Below are 18,772 nucleotides of genomic sequence, written 5' to 3'. Positions count from 1 at the left end.
TAGTTAATTAATGCAACATACAGGGAAAGCCATAGTTTTCAGTTCTGGAACTTTGGAGAGTGGGCCTCTTGATCATGTAGCTTCTGTTTCCCTGTGTAATTTTATATTCTTGTTTTTTTCCCCACTTGAACTGTGTAGTTAAATTAATTCTACAGTTCTTATTCTTTCACTTCTTGGTTTTCATCGTGTGGTTTCTTTTCCTAGATACACCGTGGTGCTCCCCTATCAAGGTGAAATATGGCTATGCAAATTGCAGAAGTCCTCAGGAAGGGTATTACAGAAACGTCTTGGGGACCAAATGTGACATTCATTGTCAGAAAGGTTACGAATTGCACGGTCCTCCACAGCTTATTTGCCAGTCAAACAAACGCTGGTCTGGGAAAGTCCTCTGCAAACGTAAGTGGCTCGTTTTTTTTTTCCTGAAGATTTGCTTTCAAGTTTACTTGCTTCTGATCCTGTTGTTCATGATTAAATATAATTGGATTTTTTAAATCCGTTCAGTTGTGTCTGATTCTCAGAGGCTGCCTGGACAAGTCCCTGCAGTTTTCTTGGCAAGGTTTTTCAGAAGTGGTTTGCCATTGCCTCCTTCCTAGGGCTGAGAGTGACCGGCCCAAGGTCACCCAGCTGGCTTTGTGCCTAAGGTGGGACTAGAACTCTCACTCTCCCGGTTTCTAGCCCAGTGCCTTAACCACTACACCCAGCTGGCTCTCCTAAGTGAATTATAGTGGAGCTCTTATTAGTGTTTTAACGGAGTAGAAATCAGTTACGGAATTCTTAGCTCATGCGGGTTTGGAGAAGCCCAAACCGTTAGATGAAACAGCAACTTTTACGGAAGCAAGAGAGGTTTTTTATGCTGGTGAAACAGTTGATACTGTTCAGCTTCATGCAGTGGAATACATTTTCTTAGTCTCCCTATACACTTCAAAGGGAAGAATTTGTGAAGTTTTTTAGTTGCATTGGCAATATTAATGGAATGTAATTAATTAATTTCATTCATGTCACTATATGGTTATATAGGCTTCTTTAAATATATGCACATATAAAGATTTGTTGTAAATGGAAGTATAATTAATGTAGCTTTTATAAAAAATTATACAGTCATTTTTTTAGCTTTCCATGGGAAAGGAATTGCATGAAACACATAGCATAAATATAAACAATGATACTAAAAAGACAAAGGAAAAGTTTTCAGACTTCAATAAGAAGTGCTTGCAGTGCTTTTGTAGTTGTTTTGGTGTCTTGTTTGTTTCTCACCATCCATGCTGTACTTCATGTAATATCAAGGCAATTGTAAAATTATTTCCTGTTCAAAGCTCAGTTTCTTTATGCAAAATTACCCACCTTTTGCTTCTGTATGTTGCAAATATAGGAATATTTAATTTCCACAGCGGATTACAAAGGCTAGCTTTCAGAACCCTCAGTATATCTCTGTCCCCATGCCCCAGTGTAACCCAGATTTGCTCTAGATATAGTCAAGCACAAATAAAGACACCTCAATAAACCACCTTCAGGAATCTGCCAGAAAAATGACTTGAGGAAGTCACCTGCTATGAGATCCACCCAGAGAAACTGGGTGGATTGTTTGGAGAGTTTAGCACATCTTCCCCAATCAGAAGAATTCTAGCTGAAGGCTGTTCTACTTCTGTATTTTGAAGGATCATTATCACATTCAGTGCCACAGTGAGATTCATGGCAATTCACCCTTCCCCTAGCAACCAACCATACCTTGTCCCATGCTATTCAGGAGATCCTCTGACTTTCCAGTAAGAATTAGAGGGATGCAGTAAATTCTGGTGGGAAAGATGACTGCAAAGTTACTGCACACCATCACCTCCTCAGCTGGTGAAGCAAAGCCTCCCAATCCTTTTGTACACTGATAACACAATGCTTCTACTGTATCACATTCTCAAATTGCCCTTAGTAGGGCCCTGAGGACTCTTTTGCATAGTACTATAGAGAAATGAATCTGCAAATAAACGACCACAGCCAGAGTTAAGGGTCTTTTTAATCTAGGTGGCAGCAGGCCGTACTTTTAAAGCTTTGCTCCCTTGATCTCTTTCCAGAATTTTTACTGGGGAGAGATCAAACATGAGCAAACCAAAGTGGCACTTAAGACAGTGAATTGAAGACATAGCTCACCAAAAAGAATGAGGCTCACAAACAGAAACGTAGAGGTTTACAAATACCCACAAGGAGTACCTGTCAGCTATCTCTCCTTCTTCTATTCCCCAAACACAGGAGAACATTTACTAAAATAAGGTTTGTTCTTTCTTTGGCTCTCCTACAAGGCAGAATCCTCTGTAAGAAATGCATCTGCCCTTATGGATTGAAAATGATATAAAATGCTACCCATGTTTTATTCCATTGTATCCTCTATAGAAGTTACTACATCAAGTACTTCACAACTTTTCTGTTGTATTACCCAGGCCGATCAGACCACTTCTGTGTCTCTGTACTGCTTTCATACAAAAATGACTTTGGTACACATGATGTTGCAAAATGTAGTGCAGTATAATGTAGGGTCTGATATGAAGTAACACAATCATGTCTTCAGTGATCGTTGATTTTTCTCTTACAGAAAAACGCTGCCCAACACTTTCCATGCCACCTAATGGAGGATTCAAGTGTGTAGATGGTGCATACTTTAATTCCAGGTGTGAGTATTATTGTTCACCAGGATATCAGTTAAAAGGAGATCAAGTAGTACAATGTATGGATAACAAAGTTTGGAGTGGAATACCAGCTTCTTGTGTTGGTAAGTTGAAAATCATGATGATACATCATTGCATTTGGAGGGTAGTGAAAGACTAGACAACCTATGGCCTGTTGGGTCATCGTTCAAAGATATTTCCTTACCTAAACAGATAAACGGAATGACCAAGGGCAAAAAAGCAGTGGGAGCAGGAGCAACATCTGACTTGCTGCCAGCTTCCCCATGGACTTTGTTTGTGGGTAGCTGGCAGGGAGCATCAGAAATAAATAAACAAATAAATAAATTTATTGATTGATTATTCCGCCTTTTATAATTTTTATAAATAACTCAAGGTGACAAGAACGTACCCAACACTCCTTCCTCCTCCTATTTTCCCCACAACAACCACCCTGTGAGGTGAGTTGGGCTAAGAGAGAGGGACTGGCCCAGGGTCACCCAGCCGGCTTCCATGCCTAAGGTGGGACTAGAACTCTCAGTCTTCTGGTTTCTAGCCCATTGCCTTAACCACTAGACCAAACTGGCTCTCTCTCCCTCCCTCCTTCCCAATTCCTTCCTTCCTCTCTCACTTTCTTCCTTCCTCCCTCTTCCTCCCTCCCTCTTTCCTTCTCCCCCTCCCTCCCTTCCATTTCCACATATAATATAGGCTTGTGCCATTTGCCCTCCCCTCATGACTCTCAGGAGAGCCCCAGTGAAGCTTCCTCCTCCTCGACTGACCCATGAAACTGCCTGCCACTTTGCTGTGGGGAGGTGGAACAAAGGGAGCTGAGTATCCCCTTACAAGATTCCTCAATGCCTTTGACAATGGCAGAGTTTCTTTTTTTATGTAAGAATTTTATTACGTTTCAAGACAAGATAAAAGCTATGAAAAAACAAAAAAAAGAAGAAGAAAAACTAAAAAGATGTGAAAAAACAAGAGGCTTTTTTTTTCAAAATTACAGAAAGATATGACTTCCGACTTTTAACAGCAAGGATATACAAAAAATTTCCATAATCAATCTCTACCGCTATATTAAACCAAAACCACATTATTTCTATAAATCATTCCACATTGTCACATTATAAAAATCATTAAGTAGTTACTCCCTCCCCTTATATTAAAGAAAAAAAAATGATATAAACCTCCTAAACAACTTCTCCCTCTCCAAAGATAACATCTATTTAATTATTACCTTCCTACTTCTATTCTATACATTTCTGTCTACTATAATAAATATCAAACTAAAAAGTACTAGTATTTTCAAATTTAGTACAAAAATAATAACAGGAAGACAATTGTTTACTCTCAATCTTCCTTTATATTTGGAAGGAAAATGAAGTCCAAAACTTAAAAAAAGAATTTTTAAAAAATTCTTAATCCCAAAAATAATGATAAGCACCAAGAGAGCCAGCTTCTCCTCGCTGTAGAAAGCCTCTCTTAGGGTACGCATACTTTAGAAAATATATATAAATTTGGTGATTTAGAAATGGGATGGCAGGTCTTTAAGGCTACAGCGTGGCTTGGAAAGTGATGACGTCCCCACCTCCCTGCTAGCTCTTACTCGTCGAACGCAAAATGCTGTTTGTGATCTTCTGGCAGCAAGCAGCTGTCCGGAGGACAGATGGGGTGATTCCAGGTGTTTTCCTTTATCTGGAGAACACTCCTGGGCTTCAGGAAAACCTGCTTGAGCCTGAAAAAATTTGCCCCATTGTCAGCTCTGCCTGCTAAGCCCGTGGGCACAGCTGTTCAGTCCGCCATGTCCCCACTGGAAGTCTCAACAATGGCAGAGTTTCTAATGTACTTGAAAAGTTCTTAAAAATTCAGAGAGAGAAATATCTGCCTTGAAAGTAGCCCATGCTGAACTATATAGCCCAGTCAAACATCAGGAGTTGACCATAGGAAATGTTTTACGACATTTTGTATATGCCATAAAATGTTTTTTGATCATTTTTATGTCATAACATTTTTTATAAAACTTGCCAAATTTCTATTCCATGGGAGTCATGGGTCCTGGATTTTGAAGCATTCTGATGTACCTTGGTTCAAAAATTGTTGGCCTACGATGCACCATTTCACCCAGTTAAAGGTTACAGACATGAGAGTTTTAGTAGTATATAGCTAGATATACTAACGTGAGACACAAAAGGCTATGAATATAGTTGCTCCCAAGTATACTTTCTGGCACTGTTATACAATTTCCTAAGGATCAAAAGATTATAATGCAGCCAGAATGAGACCCAGAATGCAAATGGTGTCTCTGTCTCCTAATAAAAATGACTAAACACAAATGAGAGCCATTATCATGCCTCCATTGTGTTCTCATTGATGACAAAGCAGTTGTATTTCTCTGCATTTATTGCATCCTAAATTAGGTATCCAGCAGAGCTTTTCTGAATATTTAATAGGCTATTCAAATTGGAGTAATTAGAGAGAGAGAGAGAAAATGACATTGTGGTATAGTTGTTAGAGTATTAAACAAGTGTACAGAAGACCAATGTTCAAATCTACATTCAGCCCTGAAATTTAGCGAAATCAGGCAAATCGTGATTTCTAAATCCAGCTTTCATAAGAATAAAATTGACAGATAGTACAGAATCACATAAACCACAGTAAGCTCTTTAGAAGGAAGAACAGAATAAAAAAAAATGTTGGATAGGCAATCATCATACATAGATGCTACTTCTCAGCCTTCTTTTAGATTTTTTAAAATCTTGCCTTTATTATTTTTATAAGTAACTTTTGGCTAATATCAAGCATACATAATTTCAACAATTTGCAGTGGGTCTGGTATTGCTGGAAAGCTGTCAAATTGGCATAGCTCGGGCCTCTTTATATGGGGCCTCTACATATAAAACCATACATTCCTGCCTTCTGTGAATTTAGGTTGCGTTTATCTAGTAATTGTTTCTATGCAGTTAAAATGGCCTAGAACATTCTAGTCAGGTAGGAAGAATTTGCAGATCCAGGACAGCCTTGAGATACAGTTCCTATAGTAACACAGGGTCATTATGTTAACGTAGCTGAAATTCATAACAAAATAGAAACATATGTCTTATGTTTTATTATTTAGTGAGGGGATCCTTAGAATTATACAGCTGAAACACTGAATATTCCAGAAACTGTTCCATTTATTATTTTTTTAATTAACTTCAGTTTATTCTTATTAGGCACTGCCTTATTTACAGGGACTATTCTTCGGGCACTACATTTTAAAAGGTTGCCCAATCCATTTTTCATCAGCAAAAGCTTTCCTCAGCCGGCATGAAGAACAGTTGTAGTTGTATGCAGACTCACCAGCTTCAATTTACTGATGAGTGATTCATTTGCCTTAAGCAGGAAGCAAATGCTATAGTGCAAAGTTTTTTAAAAAACAGGACAGTAGTATTCATTGGGCCTTAACAGCTTCATATATTCCATTTCTGACATAAGTATTTATAAACCAGTTTGATTTGAATATTTTAAGAATGTGAAGCTATATGGCTTCAGGCTACACATACTTGTATTGGGAACACAGTGCCTTTCCACCAAAAACAGAGACACATGAATGAAGTTGCACACAATTGCAATTAGATGACCAAATGCAAGCAAAATATTTAAGTCTCTGGATGTAGCTGCCTCTAGACATGCAGATGGAACTTTAGTCTCCTACTCTTCCCCCACACTTTTTAAAAATTACAGAGTTTCTTCACTTGAGTAATTCCACTTTCTTCAAAATCAAGACCACATTTTTGAAAATTGGTACAACTGTAACCAAACATATATAGGTTGTTACTGTTGTGAAGTATGCAATGTTTTAGTTTATTGCAGGCTTACTTGTAATGACTACCTACAGAGAAACCAAGTTCAGCACTATTTTTCCTTGCCAGGTATTAAACAAAAAATAAACATAGATTTTAAGCTATCGATGGAAAAAATATTGCATGAATGATGGAAAATGAAAAAAGGAAACATTTTAGAGAGGCAGGATTACCAACTATAATGCAGTAACTAACTGAAGAGTAACTTTGAATAGAGTAACTTTGAATATGAAAAGTGCTACTTTTCACAAAATTAGAAGAATTTTGAAAAGCACAGACAGCTAAAATTGAAGAAGAGTAGGCAAATCACTTTGTGTGAAACATTTTATTGCTTCACATTGGTGTTCTTAATCTCAGCTAGTTCTCCAGTATTTTAGAGAACATGTCTATAGGTATTGTTTTAATATTAATATTTAATGGATTACTTTTAACTGTCCCAGTAGCAGTTTGATAATGTGGCTTAATGTTATTACTATTGCTTAAAAGTGTGCTATGCTTCAGTAACACAAGCTTAAAACAAATCATTATGTTCTTTGGCGTTTTTATTTAAAGACATGGAATCTCCAAGAATTCAGTGCCCAAGTGTAAAGGAAAAAATAGCAGAACCCAATAAATTAACATCCCGGGTATTCTGGGACACTCCAGAGGGACGAGATACTGCTGATGGCATTTTGACAGAGTGAGTACTGTAAAGATGTATGGTTAAACAATAAACTGAAAGTATATGAACTTAAAAGGTGTATATGAAACACTTTTTAAGTTTATATACTTTTAGTTTAGTACATTAGGCTCTAAGAGTTAGTGTAAACAGAGAATTTACAGCACATTAGTTCCTAGTCTTTCCTTCAAACATGCAATCCAAATAATTTTTAGTCTAGCAGTTGAGGACTAACAAGATGCAAGATCAACTTTCATATAGGTAGTGCTTATTTTATATTCATATATAGTGTTATTGTTGTTGCATATTGTTACCAGTAGATGGTGTTTGAAAAAGTCAGATTTTCAGAAGTTCATGATGAGAAGTATATTATTAACTATTTAGACCCTATTCTCTAAAATATACACTGCAAGAATGAGACATTGTTGTCTTTTTTAATTTAACATTATTTTATTTCATTTTTAGTGTTGTCTTGAAAGGACTTCCACCAGGATCATATTTTTCTGAAGGAGATCACAAAATCCAATATACTGTATATGACAGAGCTGGGAACAAGGGAACTTGCAAATTTTTGGTCAAAGTCAAAGGTAAAACCATTTTCCAACTGGAAACAAGCACAGTCATTGAACTAAAGCCCCATTTACATGTTACTTGTTTCCTGAATGCACCCACCTGGGCCAATATTCAGAGTTATAGTTCCAATATATCTGGAAGGCGCTATGCTGGAAAAGGCAGGTGTAGACAGGACAAAATAAATAGGAGCCAGTCTTTAAAAAAAAAACACATGGGGATAATAAGTTGATGCATTTTGTATTGCTGAACTACAGCCCCATAATCTCTATTAACAATGCTGACTGGGATTGATGGTGGTCATCTCTTGAGGATATCAGGTTCCCTCTCAGACTTAGATAATTATAGCTTTATAGTTTAGCACAGTAATTCATCATAAATTTCTTTAAAAGGATAATTTTGCTGATCAAACCTGACCCCTTTATTGGAAATGGCAAATTATGTTCCTCTGTTTTTGAAAACAGGTGGGAGAAAGATATTGGGTGGGGAGAGGGGAGCACCAATGAATGGCTCTTTGGTCTTAGTTTTATCACAGTATATCCCTGATAAGAAAGGACACAGTATATTTGGTATTTGTGGGAGAGTTACTTGGAAATGATTTTTACATACATAATTGTCTCAGCAGCTGATACATATCTCCTTTAGATATAGCAATGCACATAGCACATTGCATTCTGTTTACTAAAGTGACATGGTATACTTAGAAAACAGAAACAATCCAATTGAGTTTGCAGTTGAAATTCCTGTCTTAGCAAAGAGCTATAACTAGTGGCATTGTTCTGGATTTAAGATCACTATGAGTTAAACTCTTTAAATGATAGTGCAGTATAAAAACAGGATTGTTAGCCAGATATTCTTTTTATTATCCCATGAGTTAATAGATATTAATTATATACATACTTGTTAATTAATTAACTAGAAATAAATAAATCTCAGTCTTTCAGGAAGGTACTAGATTTTCATTTTGATGTATCAGAAGTGATAATGAATCACTGAATGCTCCTGTAATTTTGTATTTAAAGTCAGGCGCTGTGGAAAACTGAATGCCCCAGACAATGGCTACATAAAATGTTCTGGTGATGGAAATAATTATGGTGCAACTTGTGATTTTTCCTGCATTGGTGGGTACGACTTGCAGGGAAGTCCAGCAAGAGTTTGCCAGTATAATTTAGGCTGGTCAGGAACAGAGCCAACCTGTACACGTACGTGAGTAATGAATAACTTGTAAGAGGGAAGGTCTGTAAATGTAGTGAGCTTTCTGTTTTTTTCCCAAAGTTTTCCCCATTGTAATCCTCACTTCTTTCTTAAACTTAAAAAACAACTGGTGCTATAGTGTAATTGGAAGTGAAGACCTTTGTGGAACACACCCAGTGAAGGGTTATCTGGAATTTGAACATTCATGGATATCCTGACTTGAGTATTTCCCTTCATCCCTTTCTTATTCTCTGGATTTCTTGTTCTTTCTTGATAAATGTTTATTATTAAAAGCCACATTGTAAAGCTGAAGGGAGGGACAGAATGAGATTTTATTTCAGTCCAAGACTAGGGATATAATGAATTCAAAGGGGAAAAGACTTCAGAGCATGTCTGGCTGCTCACATAGCACTTGTCTGCAGCTGTTTAAATTAAATGAGCCTTCTCCTGGGGTTGTGCTGTTGCTCCAAAGGCAGCTGAGCAATCCAGGGAAAAAGTACAGTTGCTTAAGGAAGTTGCTGGCAGATGCTACATGAGCAGCCTCACGTGCTCCAAAGCACCTTCCCCCCTTCAAACACAAAGCTCTGCACCACCAACTTAGAAATAACCAGATGTTGCAAATTAATTACTTGGGCTGTGCTGTGGTCTGGATTTGAAGGGTTGGTTGATCACTGTACAGAACTGAAAATAGCCTTTTAAACTTTGGCATTAGCTGAGAATTTTTCTGTCAACATTTCTCTGTGATTATGTTGTTTGAACCTTTCCTATTTCTTCATAAGCATGAGAGTACCATTAACTTTTTCTTTTCAGCTATGAATATTAATATTGGTGTGAGGACAGCAGCAGCTCTTCTAGACCAGTTTTATGAAAAACGAAGGCTGCTTATTATATCCACTCCTACTGCAGCCAATTATTTTTATAGAATGCAGTTGGGAATATTGCAGGTAAGGCAAAGTTTATTATATGTAAGTGGAATTTAATTCTACCCCCAAATTATTATAGATGAGCAGTGTCATTAATATCGTTTCCTCCTTTATTTTAATACACATTATGACATCTGGCTCACATATTCACAAAGGGCTGATTGAATGAAATGAGTTCCAGAAGTTCTTGTTGTAGAACAATGGAGGTAATTCTCATAATTTCCCTTTAAATCCAAACCCACTTTGCCACCACTCACTCTTTCCAGAAAGCCCTTTAATGCTTTCCAGATTAGATGGGAAGGGGGCACAGGGGGCTGTGGAGGAATCAGCCAAGTTGTCTCCTCCTCTCACCTATCACTGCAGTAATTCAGCTTAGTGGATAATGGTCTTCATATGGTTTAGAGTTATGCTTTTTTTTCCTCTTCAGAATGAATCTAAAACCTTCTGCCGGTGCATATAGGAACAATAGCTGTTGCTCTTGTTACTCGAGGTCCCTTCTACCTTGACTTCTTCCACTCCATTTAAAGACTGCATCCTTGCCGCCTCCCCATAAATAAATAAAATGCCCACAGACAGAATGAAATGGGGCCGTTTGTTCTGGATATGGGCCAAAATAGTTCCAGGCGGAAGTTGTTCAGGGAGGCTTAAGAGTATGTGTGATGTTAAGCAGGGTTTCGGGTTTGAAAGTAAATTCATTTTCCATTTCATGTGTAACCCCACCCTTTTCAATAAGCTTTCAGAAGTGAGGAATAGTTTCTTCAGCATAAATTATTTCACAATTAAAAATATTTAATAAAATTAGCCTCCAATATGTTAACGTTGCCCATGTCCAATTGTATTTGTAGAAAGTAAGGAAGATAACCTTGATGGAAACATGCAAGAACCACAAAAAGGACTGAAATATTTTTTAGTCCAGAGCAACAAGATAACATTTGGAAGCAACTGAGGCAAATGCCTCACCAATTCACTGGAGTATAAGAAGGGGGAGGAGGTACAGCACAATGAGGCTTGCAAGATTCTGTTACAGCCAATCTCAATAAAAAGAGTTTTAGCCTTCCTGTGGAGTTGACTTCCTGATCTGGTTTACCTGGTGGGGCTGACAATTTGAGGTGACTAGGGCATAAGTGACTTTCTGAAGGGCCTCCCACTCTAGGAATAGCACACTAGATGGACTTGTGCAAAGACCTTCCTGCCTTCAGCTGCCACCTGCCACCTGCTCTTTGAGCAGAGCTATGAATCCAGGATGACCCTAGATTGTGGACCAGTCTTGAATGGAGAATTGCAACCCCATCCAAGACCAAAGATGAAAAATCCTCAGATCCAGGAGGCTCAAATAATCATTTGGTTTTGCCAGAACTGAGGCTGGGTCTGTTCTCCCCATCCAGATGCAAACAGCCTCCATTCATTGGGTCAGAACATTGACAGCATCACCTGGATGGCCCAGGGTTAAGATGTATGGTTTGGTATCATCTGCATACTGATGATACTGGACCTCAAGTGGATAGATGGCCTCAACCAGCAGTTTCATATGGAGGTTAAGCAAACAGGGTGAGAGCGTTGACTCCTGAGGCACCCTACAAATGAGGGGCAATGAACCAACCACAGAGGAAGGAGAACCATTGCAACAGTGCCCTCCCAACCCTTTGTAGCCAGTCCTGAAGGATACTGTGGTTGATGGTATCAAAAATTGCTGGGAGATCAAGGAGCACAAGGATGGATACACCATCCCCATCCCAGCTCAGGCACCAAAGAAATAAGGCTTCATTGCCATCTGTTGCTCATACAAAGTTTTGTAGGCCAAATTCAATAGCAGTACATTAACGATTATCACAAATTGCATTGTATAGGTGCTTTTCATAATTAATCCACTTTATTATCTTCATATCTTACACAGCCAGCACAATGTGGTTTAGATCTCCGGCATGTTACAGTGATTGAGTTGGTTGGGGTTTATCCAGCACAGCTGGGAAGGATAGGATTAAGACTGATACCTCCTGCCTTGGCTTTACAACTCAGGTAAATCACACAGATTCTAATTATAAGGAAGAATTCTATTTGTCTTTAATGTTGATTGGATTTTTAGAACAGGACTTTGTGGAATGAGCATGAAAACAGGATTCCTAAATAGAACACCTTGTTTAAGTAAATGTAATTTAATAATCCCCTTATATTAAATAAAAATATTATGTCCTTTAAAATCCAATCTTTGCTCCACTAGTTTGTGATAGTTACATTCCCTTTACTGTGCAAAGACTGTGGTTGCCTGCTGAGCTGTGCATACATACAACTGTCACCCCTGCATTGCCAAGCAGCTGTGGGAAATAGTAATGCTCTAAGATTAGTTTTTTTCCAGTATTTAGAGCTGTAAAGTGTTCACCTGATTAACTTTCATCTAGTTGAATGTCGTATTTCAAGGTCATAGTTGGAGCACTCATAACATTATGGTTGGTTCATAACGAAAGGCAAATAACTTCCTTAAACTGCAAAACAACTTTTCCTACTCAGTAGTACAGAGTAATAATTCACTACAAGGGCAGCATTGATTTAAAAAAAAACCACAACAAAACCAAGATCTTCTCTGGCCTTTAGACATAGGAGTCTACAGCTGTCCTGATAAATGCATACCAGTACTTTCAAAGCGTACCAGAGGTGGGGAGTGTCTATACACACTGAAATAAGGTTTTCTAAAGCAAGAATAAAGTCAGCATGCTTCCTCTCTAAAAACAAGATGAAACTTTTCTATATTCCTTGGAATTTTGAATATACTAGTTATGCAAGGTATTCACTGCAATACTGGGTACTTTGTCTCTGTTGGAGGTTTTGGCCACAGCAGAAAACATACGTGATCAAAAATGCACTGTGAAGACTGAATTATCTATTTATATATTTGTCAAATTTATATAGCCGCACAGCCCATCTTTTGTTTAGTAATCAACAATTGTACCTGGAAAGAGGACTATTTATTCCCTACAGGGAAAGGGGAATATTACTGTACATAGCAAATAAAGATCAATTTCACCCATATATTGACCTGAGAAGCAGCTACAGGAAGTTTAGTCACTCCCTTCCAAATAATGGTCACCTGTACAGATGATTGCTTTGGGGTTGAAGAAGATGGGTAACCTGTTCTGGCCTCCTGCCTCAGCCAGGGACCAAGGGCAACTGAGGGGAAGAACAGCAAAGGGGGATTAGCTTAGCTTGACCACTTGGTTCTGCATCTTTCTTCCCTGTCCTCCCCTTTTCTTTGTCTCACTGTTTTAGTTTGTAAGCTGGCAGACAGGGACTCTTTGAACTGACACATGCTACTTGGGGACACTATTGTCTAGAAACAGATGTCCTTGTGAGGCACTTCAGTGGTCATGAACATGGGCAGGGGGAGTGATCAGGAGTGCAGTGGAGCTGCTTAGTGAAAGAGAAAGGAAGTTAACACATTTCTCTCTTCATACCCTCAGGTTGTTGCTTCGCATCCCTCACTATAACTTTTATATGGTAGTAGTTGATAAACATGGTGTGGACAAAGAACGCTACCCTTTTCCAGCAACTCCTGCTGAGCTCTTTGCACTCATTGACACTTTTCCTTTGAGAAAAGAAGAGATGAAATTGCAAGCTGACATTGGCCGGTCTTGTCCCTGATTTCAGACTATGGACATTCAGATGCCAGTATTTTTGCTGCCTACGTTTTTCTGGTGCTACACAAAGCGTGAGACTATGGAAGTCACTGCTGTACAGATCCTTTTTCTTAGTATGTCTGTGTTTAGCCTAATGGATGTTGCAGAATTTCTTTTCATTTAACCTATAAATGATGCCTCTTTATCTTGTCAAAGATTTATTTTCTTCTGTGAAAGGTCTTGTAAAGATACTGAATTGCTTTGGTTAACACTCCAGAATAATGTTACTTCCCATGTAAATTTTTTCATTTCTTTTTACAGATCTATTATTAATAAAACAGTTTTGCATTTTACAGGTTTAGTATTTATATTAACACAATATTTCAAAGCTGTTTTTTTTTTATTCAGCAAAAAAGGCTCCAGAGTAAGTTTAGAGGAGTCCTACTGATTTCAGTTGGAGCAAACATGACTTAGTTGGGATCCTACATTATTAGGCAAAGCACAGAAATTTCTCTTGCTATCTGGCTATAGGACTTCATTGGGATACAACATAAACTAGAACTCTCACAGTCCAGGTTTTAGTATGATAATTTAAATAAAATGGAGCTTTTATATGTAAAGGATTTACCAAATTTTTGCCTGAACCTTTTCTGGCAAATAATTTGAAAGTGGTATTACAGCTTACACTTGCAAGTCAGTTTTAAAAAGATGGATTCATAAATAAGAAAATCTGATATAGTGATATGTAAGCAGGAAAAATGAAGTTTGCTTCTTTCACCAGGCAAATCAACTTGATGCAGATTAATTTATAATTTGTCTTAAGGTTGAATGAACAGATTACATTTCTTTAATATACTTTACTGAATCAAATCTAGATGATCTAATCATGTCTAATGACTAATCACTCAATTCTGTTTCCCATTAACTACTGCCACCTTGCCATTTTATTGTAGTTTTAATATTAGAATGGCAATATTAAAAAAAAACAGCTTTCTGGAAAACCTTTATGCCTTTTATTGAAGAATGAAAATATTTCACTGGAATGTGAGATTTATAAATTCTTGACTGCTGAAACAGATAATTTATTTGCCTTAAGTTCCTTCTTGGAGTGACTTTTATTCCCAGTCATTCAAAACTTTAATTAAATAGCTTTTCATGATATGACAAATATAAAATCAAAATCTTTATCTTTTCCATTTTGGTATTTTAGTTCCAGTGAATAGTACATATTTTTAAGACAGTCTTTTAAAATTAATATATAATGAGATTGGCAATTTTTGGAATTATAATCTCCAGATTTGATTAGTAGAATGCTAAATGCCTACTTGTGTGTTAGTAAATTCTCCATCAAATTGAGATGCATCTACTTAATTTATTTTTAAAAAATAGATAAATGAACAAAGAATAGGCCTAAAATTCTAATAGCTGTATGAAGCAATTAGAGCTATAAAATATGTTTGAAGACAATATGCCTCAGAATATTAGATGGTTTTAGGCTTAATTGTATGATTCCTGGAGAAACTAGTTCTCCCCTGTAGGAAATGAGATACTTTACTAAATACACTATCATTAGGGTTGTTATGAGTAATGACCCATGCAGAAACAGAGAAGGTAGAGTGGATCTATTCCTAAACATTACACCATTTTGTGTACAGATATGAAAAGTGCCCCTTTAGTTTTGATTATTCAAATGTGTCTTAGCTATCAGAATTTTTTGAGTTAAAATATCTTAAACATGAATTAAAATGTTTATATGAGTTTTTAATTGTACACAAAACAAGACTTTACTATAGCTACAAATAAGAATAACCCAACTTTCTATACTTCATATATCTGAGTATATAAATAAAAGTACGATATAAAACAAACAGATGGGCAAAACAGTTCTGCTGTGTGTGTGTGTGTGTGTGTGCGCGCACACGCGTATCTCAGAAGTATGATTTAATCATTTAACACAGGATTTGTTCAAACCACAGAACACCAAACAATTCATCTTAATATGGAAACACCTATGACTATTGCTTTTTAAAAAGAAAAATATTGTGAAAACACACTTACTTTCCCTTATCTTTTATACATTTATGTATAAAACTTTAATGAGCTGCATGAGCTTGTGTATAATGGCAGAGTTGCAAGTGAGATTTCATAAATGAAGCTTATGAGTTGGGAAAACATTAAGTCTGTTTTGATATTTGTGGATGTAGTAAGTGCTGAAAATCCACTTTCACAAAAATATATTGATGCAATAGTAATAGGATCTTTAGTTTTGATTTAGAGCTCATTATCTGAGCACTTCCATCCAAAAGTCTTACACCGATTTTTTCCCCTCAGCTTCATGGAATACCTTTAAGCTATTCAGGGAATCTTGGTGTTTCACGGAACATAATTTAAGAAATACTTATCTGTACTGTTCATACCCAACATAAATATTTCCAAATGATGCAATTATAAATAGGAATAAATACTACAGGAAAATATCTGACTGCTTCTAACACACACAACAAAATATTTTGCTGATAAAAACAAAAAGCTTTCTTCTATATTATCAATACCATTTGATGAATACTAACAGGATCAAATCCTGCAGGATAATAAGTAAAACATGCAGTAATTTATTGCTACAGTTGAATTATATTAGTGAATTTGTTTAAGAATTGTATATGAGAAATAAACAGTCCCTGATTTATTTAAAAGTTGTATTATCAGGCTACATGGCAGTTACTCCATATTCAGCAAGGCAGCTAGTCAGAAGACAGCAACCCAGTAGGCAGTTGGTGCAATTGAAACAGTCTCTTTATGGCAAAATACAGGCCTGGCTTGCCACTTAGGGGACGGAAAAGGGTCCATCACTTTCCACAGGTGCTCTGTCCTGTACTTCTGTTGCCTTGCTATCACTACTGCCCTTCCCCAAGGCAAACAAACTTGGAGACCTGTACACTCTGCACTTTAGGCGAAATGAATCAGTTTCTCCAGACCACAAACTGGGAAGGTAGAAAGCAGAAGAAGATGAGGTTCTCTATTCAGTATGCCCATATCCTGGTCTACTCTTTGAAACTGCTGCTCTCATGGACCTAATTGTAAGACCAGCCAGGTAAAATGACAAATATTCCATGTACTGTATACTTTACTATGTGTGGTTTAGAAGATCTACTGCTGTTAAATCCTCAGCTTCCATTCCATTGTTATAAAACCAGATGTATATATATCAAAAAGAGCAGCATGCACGTAAGTTGGGTGTGGAGTAAAAGATGATAGCCTTCATTTAATTTCCCCCCCACCAGCATTATCAAAATGAAGACTTTGTGTCATTACACAGAGATGTACTTGCTTTAAGAGCTTATAATTTTAGCAATATCACCTGATGTTAAGGTTTTAAAAACAAAATATACACTGAATCTATAAACAGGAAAAAATGAAATAGTTGTAGTAAATATCTGTAAAATGGTTGTTTGACTGTGTATCAATATGCAGACATACAGCAGGAAAAGAAATGTCTTACGAGTTAACAGCTTTACTCATTAATAGCTGGTAGCTATGAATTAAATAATTATAGCAAGGGTGGCTTAATTAAACCAATTAAACCTTAGGCTTCTGGCACTTTATATAAATGAAAAATAATAGTATTTTTAATCCTATTTTGATTTAAAGTACATATAGCAATCTGAAGAGTATATGATATATCATGGAAACAAACAAACATCAGAATAATTTTAAAAGAAGATGTGAAAATCATTTTCATTGTTTCACATATTTGTTTAAAATACAACAAAAACTGTGAAATAAAAAAAACCCAGATTTTTTACTCTGTAGGTTGGTGCTAACATAATTCTTTACTTACAGCCCAGCCTTTGAATAGCAGCTGGTGTTTCACAGTATTTTCATAAAGCATCAAGACATTTCATGTAAAAAATTAGTAAACTTCAAATATATACTAACGCAGTACCATACTAAAAAGTATGATTCAGAAACCATTTGTGTATATTTAGTTTTACATTACTGAAATTTGAGTTGAACTTAAATGACGACTTAATCAAGCCAGTTTACATATAATACTAAGCCAAAAACAAACATCAGATTACTGGATACTTATGTATTAACCATGTAATCTATTACAATCAATGGGCCTTAAGATAGTTTTTTACTTAAGATCCATTGATTTCTCTCTGAATTATACTCTATGTATAATTCATTCTTGATGCCATTCATTTAGCCATGGAAAGTCTAAATATATACTCTTTCCAATCTCTGTTTATTCTAAAAACATTATTATACATACTCTTGTATCACTGATAGAATTTTAGAAATTCTTAGAAGCTGGGGGAAAAACATGTCCCTTTGCAGGATCATGAAACTTGGCTGATTGCTTACTCTTCTGTAGAACTAAATTGAGATAGTAAAGGTACAACAAGGTGTCACCTGAATCCTTTAGGCAGTGTACTTTCTCAAGATAATCATGACAGCAGTGACAAGGGTTTTTTTATACAAGTGCATAATAATAATAATAATAATCATTCCTAATAGAATTAATGGCTGATACAGGAGGATTCCTTACCTGGAGATACAATGCCCCTGTGACTCTGAACACACACAAGCAACAGAGCCTGTGCTTCTCCAGTGCCTGTTCTATAGAGACATTCGTACTAGCCTCATCTCACTATTGCTGTGTAAATACCCAGGGTGCACAAGACAATTCTACCCCTCCCTGCTGCTTTCAGATACCAACCCTGCTACAACATACAGTATTGCCAGGTTCTGCGCAGCAGCACTTAACATTTACTTAATGAGCATCTGGTTCACCATCCTAGAGTGCTCTGTCATTTGATATAGTCTTTCACATACTAACATTTATATTCCCCCCACTCATCTAATGCTCCTACCCCTCCTTTTAGATTCTTTTACACTCTTGTTTTTTATACATACTTTATGTTTTAATACATATTCTTTTATATCTTCTAGATAGATAGATAGACAGACAGACAGACAGACTCTGATATATCTTCTATGCTTTTTAATTGAGTGTACCCCATCCTCCTCATGCTGATCTATGACCGTAATAAAGATTTGATTTGATGATCTAACAGAACCAATGCACAACATTATTCCTGTAACTGGAGCCAAAGCTATACATGAAAACCTGCTCATGTCTCAGCCTGACATAGATCTTAAATAGCAATGTACTCTTCATGACAGTAAAGAAAAGGCTGAAGGAAGTAAGTCTGCAGTACTAAAGGAAGGGATGGGATGATTATGAACGGTAATCTTAACATTGTCAAGTGCTTAAAACAGGTTTTGGCTATTCACTCCACTCACAGTTTCTAACAGGGAGGTAGTT

The 18,772-nt window shown here is 36.8% G+C and overlaps 1 protein-coding gene across 2 annotated transcripts in view; it reads left to right on the top strand.

The window, feature by feature from the left end:
* The window catches only part of SRPX (sushi repeat containing protein X-linked), a 49,717-nt gene extending 35,924 nt beyond the window's left edge, over window positions 1–13,793 (top strand). For both annotated transcript variants that reach the window (XM_063305222.1, XM_063305223.1), the window contains 8 exons: window positions 205–396; window positions 2,579–2,755; window positions 7,040–7,166; window positions 7,611–7,732; window positions 8,738–8,917; window positions 9,720–9,853; window positions 11,727–11,848; window positions 13,285–13,793. In XM_063305222.1, coding sequence (XP_063161292.1) covers window positions 205–396; window positions 2,579–2,755; window positions 7,040–7,166; window positions 7,611–7,732; window positions 8,738–8,917; window positions 9,720–9,853; window positions 11,727–11,848; window positions 13,285–13,465 — 1,235 coding nt within the window. In that variant the 3' untranslated portion in view covers window positions 13,466–13,793. The remainder of the gene's footprint in view (window positions 1–204; window positions 397–2,578; window positions 2,756–7,039; window positions 7,167–7,610; window positions 7,733–8,737; window positions 8,918–9,719; window positions 9,854–11,726; window positions 11,849–13,284) is intronic.
* The last annotated feature ends 4,979 nt before the right edge of the window (window positions 13,794–18,772 follow it).

This window comes from Candoia aspera, chromosome 5 (assembly GCF_035149785.1).
Source record: "Candoia aspera isolate rCanAsp1 chromosome 5, rCanAsp1.hap2, whole genome shotgun sequence".
NCBI lineage: Eukaryota > Metazoa > Chordata > Lepidosauria > Squamata > Boidae > Candoia > Candoia aspera.
The sequence above is the reverse complement of the archived record's forward strand: the minus strand, read 5'-3'. Positions and strand labels throughout refer to the sequence as shown.